The following is a 9,956-nucleotide window of genomic DNA, read 5'->3' as shown; positions in this document are numbered from 1 at the left end:
TATAATATTTATATCTAGAGAACTACATATTTTGTTTTAACTCTCGGGTTTGTTGGTGTGAGTGAGTTGTATCTGTGTGCGTTCGTTTTGTGTTTCCGTTTCCGTTTTGTGTTTGTCAGAGTTTTGGGCGAAACAAATATACGGATCAGGAATATATTTGCATTCGTTTAGCACACATCGAAAAAAGTAGTAACCAAAAAGTTAATCTTTTTGTGTTCACTCTCCATTTCACTTCTCTGGGTCTCGATATTTGTTTTATTTTACTTGCGAAGCTCCAGGCACAATAGACTTCATTATAATACAAAATTAGCAAAAACTATATAATTTCTTAACCTTTAACTTTTCATTTTATTGCGTATCCGTCGTTTGCGTCAAACACAAAAATTCATTCATTTTTCTTTTTTTTTCCATTGTGGTAACTATTAGAAATTGTTAACTAAGAAAATTTCACTAATTGTTGTAGCTGCTGCTCCTCCGTCCGTTTGTTTGTCCGTCCGTAAGTACGTTGCTTCTTCGTATTTGTATCTGTATCCGTTTCCGTATGGTTATGTTGGTGTGTCTGGTCTGCATTCGCATTCGCCTGCAGCTTCAACGTCTTTAATTTGCAGTATAAAACTAAAATTTCAACTTTTTTCCTCTTCTGCTGCGTTTTGTATGTTGTTTTGTTTTGTTTTTTGCTGATGTTTAATATTATTTGGTGTTGACAGTTTATGTTGTTGGTTTTTTGTTTGTTGTGGTGTTGATTGGTTGGTAGGTTGGTTGGTGTGTTGGGTTGGAGAGTAGACACACTTACTGTTCTTGGGGATCAGTATCACTCTCCTCCAGTTCGCTCTTGTTGCGTCGCTTCTCATAGATGAGAATGATGATGCACAGAATCAGCACCTCAGCACAGATGCCCAGGAAAGGCCACAAGGCGGCAAATTTGCCTAAGGAAAACAAGGAAACATTTAGTAATTAATCACTTTGGATTACTAGTAAAACCAAGGTCGCATACTTCGTCGTCCATTATTGGTTGCATTTTACTAGATTACCTATTTATAATTGCATTTGCTAACTCATTTACATAGGTGAGGATAACATGTAACTAATTTTCTCATCTAAAAGTAAACTCGAAGAATATTTGTCTATCTAATTCATTATATAATATATAAATATTTTATTATTTAAACTTTTTGTTATTGCATTTTTAACAAAAAATAATCACTATAAAGATCTGAAATCAAAAGATATGCATACATTGCAAAATCTAACAATTTCATTTAAAAAAGCACTTTCAAGTCTGAAGGTTAATAGCAAACCAATCTCGAGGAAGGATAGCGACCTGGGGTTTTCGGCGAACATTAAATGGAGCTTAGGCGGCACTCCCATCCGATGCAAACTTACCCTTAACACGCACAGTTGTGAAGTCGCTGGCAGGAGCAGTGTGGGTGCCGTTCACACCATAGTCATTGGCCGCATTGCGTCCATGGCATGTGTACTCGCCTCTGTCGTCAAATGTCACATTATCCAGTGTCAGAATCGCGTTCTGGATCTTGTTGTTATCCGGTTTAAGGACGAAGCGATCTGTGGCGTTCGTCAGCGTAACATTGCCTGCAGGAAGAAATTCACCCAAGTTAAATTTAATTTCCAGATGAATGGTTAGAGAACTCACCGAAAGTCCATGACAACTGTGGGTCGGTTCCCACAACGGTGCAGGTCACCGACATCTTCTCTCCCTCCACAACGGCTGTATTTGAAGGCACTCCCACAATAACGCGAGCTGCAGGCGATAAAGAATTTCGATCATTTGGGGTTTGTGGTTGTAAAACGCGTCCACGACTTACCAATCACATTGATTTTTTTAGATACTCCGTCGATCTCGCAACTGTATTCGCCATCGTCACCTATAACAGTTTTGTCAATTATGAACTTTTTCTCGGCATCAATAATCCTAAAGCGATCGCTAAGCTTTTTTATCGCCCTGACGTCGGTGCCGTTCTTTTTCCTGTTTGGAAAATAATTAAGGACATATACAGGAGATTAGTTTGGTAATAAATGGTTTGGTTTTAATACTTCGTTCGGTAATATTTTCTAACTAATCACCATTATCAATATCAAAACGTTCAACGGGGTACCCAAAACTTTGAAAAATATCAAAAACAAAGAAAGAGTCAATGTAGTTTTTTATTGTTTTCTCTGTAGGTATTTTCTGGCAGAAAAACTCATTTATCTAAATGAATTCTACAGTTATCGCTGAATGGCCCGGCTGCACCTACTTAAGGTACGAACTTTCTCTTGGCCTTCCGCCGTTCTCTACGCCTTTTGCCAATTATTCAAAGACTAATTCCACAGCGGCACACGCAAAGTTTGGCCCTGGCCCCAGAACAAGAATAGGAACGAGAACGAGAACCAGGGACCCGGACAGGTCCCGAAATGAACAAAAGTGTCATTACCATTACCAGACCCTGCTGCAGAGCTCGGAGCTCCGGCTACCAACACTAACCGGTCCCAGACAGGAAGGCACTTTTCAGTAACCACCCCCTTAAAAGTGCCGCACATCAGACCCCACTCAACTGTACACATTCGCACAAATGGCACCTTATTGTACCCTTGCACAGGGTATTGCTAATTATTAACATAAGTTTTGCAAAAAAAAAATATTAGTATCTCCATTTCCTTAGTATCGTCCCATTAAGCTTTAAATTAATCAAATATTTTTCTAAGTTAGTGCTCAAATATATGACTGCTCTTCCGGTTAAAATAACACATTTTTGTTCAGTTAATATTTTCTGCAGTGTGTTCGACACTTCGTTCTTGTTTCGGTTGCTGGGTTACGTCAGTCAAGCAGTCAGTTAGGCAGTCAGGCCAACATAATTAAGCAAAAGTGCTTAGCTGTGCCGTATTAAAATGATTGCTCTTATAACTACTAACTATGTGGGACACAGACACAAATACAGACCCTCCCTGCCTCGCTACATCCTCCGGATATTTTTGGGAACCCTAAAGTGGGTTGTTTGGGAATGACTTACCATGTAAGAAGGCTCTGCGTTTCTTCTGTCACGTTGCAGCTGAGAACCAGCGGCAATTTGATTTCGAAAAATTTCATTTGATGCTCGATATTATCATAGTTTGGCACCAGCTTATCTGGAGATTGTACAGATAGATATAACATATTAGTCATATATTGGCAGGGGCGGGATGCATTCTAATATTGGGATACGAGAAAACGTTTACATAAAGAACTGCTTAAACAAAGTTTATTCTAATAACTTGTATATAAAGATAAATATATTTGCTTATAGGAATAAATTGAGAACGAGCTTAAAGTATGAGGGGTTTGGTGGAGTTTTTTTTTAAAGAAATTCTGAGGTTTTGTTTTGATATTTTTGTTTGGCTGAAAGATGGGAGCTTGATATTCGGTTTTGAAATCTGACTAAATTGCTTATAGGAGTAATGATAAATTAGCAACACACAAATCACTAATATCAAATCAAAGGTGAAGCAAAAAAAAACCAAGTATATTCGTAAAACTAAAACTAAAACTTAAGAATACGTATAAATAAAACAAAAGAGCATACAATTTGGTCAATCGAATTTTATTCATCCTTTCTGGTATAAAACACATTTTTGTACTATTTCGAAACTTGGACTGAAATCAAATAAACTTCATTTTACGCTGCATGTGAATTAAGATTACTTGGATTATTTACGTTTATGTTTGATTAGTTTGGTATGTATAGTTGATTAATTTATCTGTTAAGATAGCTGTAATGTAAAGTAGAGCAAAATTAAGTAAATTTATGATTATCGATATACAAAATGCGATACATATAACATTTAGATTGATTCTCGAATTATCGACAGCTCGATAGACAAGAAGCGCAAGCAACAAAAGCAAGAGAGCGAGAGAAAGAGAATCAGCAACTCGTCACGTGTTGTTTTTCCGCCTTATCTGGCAGACTGATTGATTATAATCAGCTCGTAAGCCTAACGCTGCCAATTGTAAACTTTATGCGTCATCGCAAACTGGCTGCCAATCAAATTCGAATCGGAATCGAAATCGTAATTGAAATCGAAATCGATGCACCTGCCGTCTGTGTGTTCAACAATCAGAGTAAACAACCAAAGCGTTAAAGAGAAAAAACCAAAGAAAACAAGGACACACAAAAAAATTTCAATTCAATAAGTCCTTTTAAAACTCTTTAAAGATTAAATTTATCATACATTTTTTTAGACAATGAAAAATATCATGTTGATCTTCTCTAGTCAATTCAAAATAAAATCAAATTTATCTTAAAGAGTTATTTTTATATTACAAATAATTTTAATATTCTCAAAATAATTAAACAAAGGTTTTCTTTATCAAAAATCAATTTTAGTTTTTGTTTTATAAGAAATGGGATCTTTTTTAATCAAAATTTTTTGTGTGCGAGAGGAAAATACAAGGAAAAACAAAGATAGAAGAAAGACAAGACAGGGCAACAAATGAAATCAAGAGAAAGTTAAGCGCAAAAGACAAAGAAAGAGCGAAAATGATACGAAAGTTCAGGCAAACAACTCAAGCTTAAATTAAAGGTGTGACCATATGTGGATGTGTGTAATGTGGGTGTGTTGTGGGTGTGTATGGGCGAAGGTGAGAGCGAGAGAGTCAACAGCGAGCTTGTCAAGGTCACTTTGAGTGGGGGCGAGAGAGAGGGCGAGTTAGCTAGACGAGCGATTAACGTTTAATTAAAAACCAACAACACCAAATTTAGACTAGCGAGGTTGATGCAATGGAAAGAGACGCAATGGCGAGAGCAAGCGAGAGGGGCTAATGAGGAGAGAGTGAGAGGGTGGGGTGTGGGGCCGGAGCTTAGATCAGATGCAGTTCGAAAGAGACAGAGCGAGTGGGTGGGGTGGGCGAACGATTGCAGCGATGACACTCAACCTTGTTCTCATTTTCAATTGCACAAATCGTCTGATTTCGGAAATGTGAAAGCGCTTTTCCTACCAGAGATTTCAAATCTCTTTAAAACGGTCTATAAATGTATGCTGTGAAAAAATGATGTTTTCATTCTGATCCTTTACCTGAAGGATTTCGGAGTTCAAAATATATTATGCACAAAAACTGAGATTTGCAGAAGTTTAACAAGCTAAACAAATAACTTTAAAAAAGTTTTTGACTAAAATCTGACAAATGTATTAAAATATTAGCATATAAAATTTTTTTAATATATTTTAAACAAGCTTTACAGGTATCTATACTTATCAGGATATTGTCCTTAGCAATAATCGAGGGAATCATAAAAGCTATTGAAAATGGGAGCAAGGCTGTACGATAACAAATTACAATGGCAGTTTCGATCGGCGCGAGCGAGATAAAAGCCAAAAAACGAACAACAACCAAGTGGGCATATACAAGTCGAACTTTAATAAGAGGTTTTTTGAGTGTTTCATGTGTGTTTTATGTGTGTGTGTGTGGCTCACCCATCTTGACGGGCAAGAGCGTCTGGTGCTGCAGATGCACCTGGCCACCCATCAGCATGTGGCCGCCAGCACCCATAATTGGGGCACTGGAACCCGCAGGACCTGCACCACCACCACCAACCATCATGGCCTTTGTGCTGGTGGCTGTTGAAATGGTGGTTAGCTCTCCTCCTCCTCCTCCTACGCCTCCTCCTGCTCCGCCACCTGTTCCTGATCCCACCACTGGCGGCACATAGTGCGGTGCATAGGTCTGGTAACGCTCATTCTGACCAGGATTGGGTCGCGGAGGCAGTGGCAACTGGAAGGCGTTCAGCGTGTGCTGCGCCTGCTGCTGCAACTGTTGCTGGTGGTGGGCATGGTGGTGCGCCGTCGTCAGGAGCAGGCTGGCCTCCGTGGCAGTGGCGCTGGCAGTGGGATTCGTCTGATTGTACAGTATGGTGGGTGGCTCCGGCGGTGCCACCGTGTGCTCCTGCTGATTGAAACGCGGTGGTGGAAAGTCCGGCGGTGTGGCCGAGTAAACGCGATGGATCCCGCCGCCTCCACCTCCCCCCGCTGAGGGATGCCAGTGCTGAGAGCCGGACAGGCTGGCGTTTCCATAGCCCAAATGCGACTTGTGCTGCTTGTGTGTCTGGTGGGGCAACTGTTGCTGCTGTTGCTGTTGCTCCTGCCACGTTCGTGTGAAGAAGTCATCCGCCGAGTTGGGCGTCAGCTCGTCGATGGTTTGGTATCCGGACTCGGTGGGTTCGCCCGCTCCCGCTCCAGCTCCCTTGGAATCCCGCACGTGCAACATGTGATAGGGGCTGTGGAGTTGGTTGCACTGGTAGCGACCCTCGTGCACCTTGAGGGCGTGCCGCACTTTCAAATGCGCCTCAATCTTGTGCGTCTCACCTTTAGCGGGAGCAACAGATGACCAGATGAGAGGTGGAATCATCAACTTCTCCTGATTTAACTCCTCCGCCAAAATACTCACCCTCGTATGCACTCTCCGACAGAGCGTAGGCATGATCATCGCGCCCGTGCCGCAGATTGTGCCGTGTGATCGGCTCTCCGTTCTTGATCCAATGGATCTGCTCGGTGATCGGTATAATGCAGGTGATCGAGAAGGGCTGGCCCAAGTTCACATTGGACTCGCCATAGTAGACGACCGGCGGCGACCCGAACTCTGTGGACTCCTCGCTCAGGTCGTTGGCTGCTCCCACAACAAAAAGCGAACGTTGGTATAGGATTCAAGGGTCTCACAATGAACTTATTATTATTCTAAGAAAAGTGCTGGTCAACAAAATCGAAAGGGTACCGCAGAAATCTCTACTGATTTCAAATCACTTAAAACTCGTCTTTTGGTAAGCAATTATATAACAAATTCCCGATATAATATTTCGCAGCTTAGTTTCAGGAGTTTTCAGAATCCGCTAGAAATCTCTGCGGCTTCCCCTAATTGATTAGTGATTGTAAGCAATTTTGTTCGCAAGTCTTATTTCTTTCTTTCGTTCTTTTTTCAAAATTAAGATATATTGAAAAAACCTTATTTCCAGATTATCATATTGCTTGAAAACTACTATCCCAATCACCAGTTTTCAGTAGTGTGATTAAATTTCGTTGACCAGTGTAAACGACTTCAAATCATAAAATTGAAATGAAATTCAACGCAAAAAAGGAGAAACGAAAAACGATCATCAATACTTCCTAATATTATAAATGTATTTGCGATGACTTATATTATATGTATTTTTCCCGTTTATGGTATTTATTGAATAAGTTGCGATCGATTATTTGATTTCAGCGCCAAGTTGCAAACATATATATCAATGTTGGAATTTATCTGGTCGAAATGCTTATATGCTGTGGGCAAATTTCTTTTTGGGGAATAGAGGAGGGAGGCTAATAAAACACATTTTCACACAGAACACAAAAAAACACAACGGATGAAAAATAAACTACCATAAACCGAAAATTTATTTACATAATGGTGGAAATTAACACTAACTTATGTATCGATATATATGGGGGTTTTCTTACTGCACTGATTGATTTATCGTAACTTAATCGACAAAAGGCAAAGAAAGAGATAGTGGGTAATAGTGAGACAGAGACAGTTGTATTGATGTGTGTATATATGTATAGTACTTTTTGTTTGGTCAACCCCTGAAAAAATTGTTCTGAAAATACCCCCAATAATACCCAATCCTAGGTAAAAATTTGTTAAAAGTGGTAAACAATATAACTAATCAATTGCCCATTTACGCTATGGCTGTAATTTCTAGGCGCTAAAAAAACTTTCTAAGAAATTATTGCTTTAATACCATGTCATTATGAGATAGTACAATTTTGGTTAGAGATAGTCGAAGATATGACGTCAATGACTCAATGATGAAGTCATTGGTTGAAAGCTAAATGTAAGTGAAGACATTTAACATTTTATCAAATAAATCAAGCATTTATTTACTTTATTTTGGACGAATATTTTAAATTTACAATTATAGATTTTATTAAACTGTTTTGCCTTGAAAAAGTTGTTGTTTTGAGTGTACCTAGTAACAATAAATATTTTAGCTTTAAATTTATTTATTTTAAATAGATGTTTTGGACTCAAAAATAGTGGCGAAAACAATAAATCTTTATGTTCGTATTTCAATTGTGTATATTTATTTAAATTCGAAACTTCCTGTAAATGTATTGGAATTGACAATGTTTTTTGTTATTCATATCTGAAACTCAATATTTTTCCAAAATCCTTGGTAATTGGATTTTTTGCTTGCCTTTTGGTTCATTCTAATCAAAAGATAGTTGGAAACTATGACGTCAATTGGCTGTGACTGGTTTAAACTGCATTGATGACGTCAATTTCGACCAGTTTTAACTGCATAAGCCCACAGAGACCTGCTGCGAAGCCTTGTGGCAATCCCATTATAACTTGTTGAGTTGTTATCGCCAAGTACCTTGTGATAACACACAGCAGCAGTGCCATAAATATTTGTGTAATTGTGTGTGCCCAGGGAGTGCGTGTATTTGTTCGTACATTTGCCTGTTTATTTGCCGGATGTATTACAAAACGGACTGTCGAGCTTGATAAAAAGTAAACCGAACCGAACACAGCAACATGGAGGCGAATGAAGCATAAGCACACAATCTTATCAGCTGATTAAAGCAGTTAGCGAGCGGTCGGACAATGTCTTTATCTTTATCCTTATCGCTGTCATGTCAACGCACATGCACACAATCTCGCACGTTTGCACATAACTGATGTTAAATTATGTTTACTTCTCCCCTGCCATCTGCTGACATTTTCCTTTTTTTATTCTGCCTCTCGCATTAAAATTAACCCTTTCGTTGCCAACAATACAATACTTGACATTTCAAAATTCCAAAAGATAAGATATCATGGATCATGGAAATGTCTCCCTTTAAACAAATTTTTTTACTTTGGTAGAGTTTAAAATATTTCGAAACACTTTTAGGAAAGCCTAATTTATTGAGGAAATACATTTATTTACATTATTTCTATATTTTTAATGGTGTTGTACGTTACAAGTAATGAAAAAGATATTTTATTATTCAATACGAACAATGAACAAAAAGCAAATAAGTTAAATAACAAGTTACTGTTTTCATAGTTATTAATTTGTAAATTAATTGATTGAAAAGTAACTCGTTTTTGTAAACAATTTTCCAGAGTTTCCCAGTTACATCCTTTGGGCAAACAGAGGGTTAATTTCAGGAAAATGTAGATTTTTCCGCACATATATACACACGCATCGGGATAGAGAGAGAAAAGCGCGAGAAGAGCTACAACAATTTATTTTACAAACATGTTACATGCACGAGTCGAGCTGCCGCCAAAGTCTAAAGCGCCACCCTGCCACCATACCACCCCATTTTCCCCAACCCCTCACCCAACGCCCACCGAAAATGCTTTTGTCACATTGGACAGCCCAACTACACGGCTAATGGGCGGGAGGGAGATGGGGCTACACAACACAACGGAGCATATTGCAGCCGGCAGAAGCACAAAGAGAGAGAAAGAAAGAAAGAGAGGAGACAGCAGACAGCTGAACAATAATTTAAATTTATACAACACTGTCGCACACACTCTCGTTTAAATGTATTTATATGTATGTACCTTACAGGTGCCAGGGCTTCAAGCCAATTTAAAATTTCATTTAATTCAAGCTAAAGATGCTTTTATACATTAAACGTAAGTGTCAGTTTCTAAGGCGGTTAAGTAATGCGGATCGTTTCCCCGTGTTTATAGGACGTATACGTTATATTGTCTGTTTCCTATTAAAATTACGCATATGCAGCGTTGTCATTACCCTAATATTGGTAATATTTTTTTTTATTCAATAGCTATGATTACAATATTTACTCAATTTCTTAATAATAGTACTACGAATACGCAGTTTGCGGTAAAACTGTACACATATTTCAAAATAATAATAAATTATCACCAAAGCCATGAATTAAAAGAAGCTTCAAATATATCTTTACCCGGCAGTTTATTGTTTCTGTAAATC

General features: G+C 38.6%; 1 protein-coding gene across 1 annotated transcript; it reads right to left on the bottom strand.

The window, feature by feature from the left end:
- Positions 1–324: 324 nt before the first annotated feature.
- On the bottom strand, positions 325–6,671 carry LOC108048100 (the record flags this gene model as incomplete). The annotated part of the gene is made up of 7 exons (XM_044459401.1): positions 325–926; positions 1,384–1,590; positions 1,652–1,759; positions 1,824–1,984; positions 3,009–3,123; positions 5,446–6,333; positions 6,416–6,671. Coding segments are annotated over 7 exons (1,872 nt in total), but the record flags the coding sequence as incomplete, so codon positions are not given.
- Between the last annotated feature and the right edge of the window lie 3,285 nt (positions 6,672–9,956).

This window comes from Drosophila rhopaloa, unplaced genomic scaffold, assembly GCF_018152115.1.
Source record: "Drosophila rhopaloa isolate 14029-0021.01 unplaced genomic scaffold, ASM1815211v1 contig_2, whole genome shotgun sequence".
Taxonomy (NCBI): domain Eukaryota; kingdom Metazoa; phylum Arthropoda; class Insecta; order Diptera; family Drosophilidae; genus Drosophila; species Drosophila rhopaloa.
Note: the sequence above shows the minus strand (reverse complement) of the source record. Positions and strands in the feature narration are given on the sequence as shown.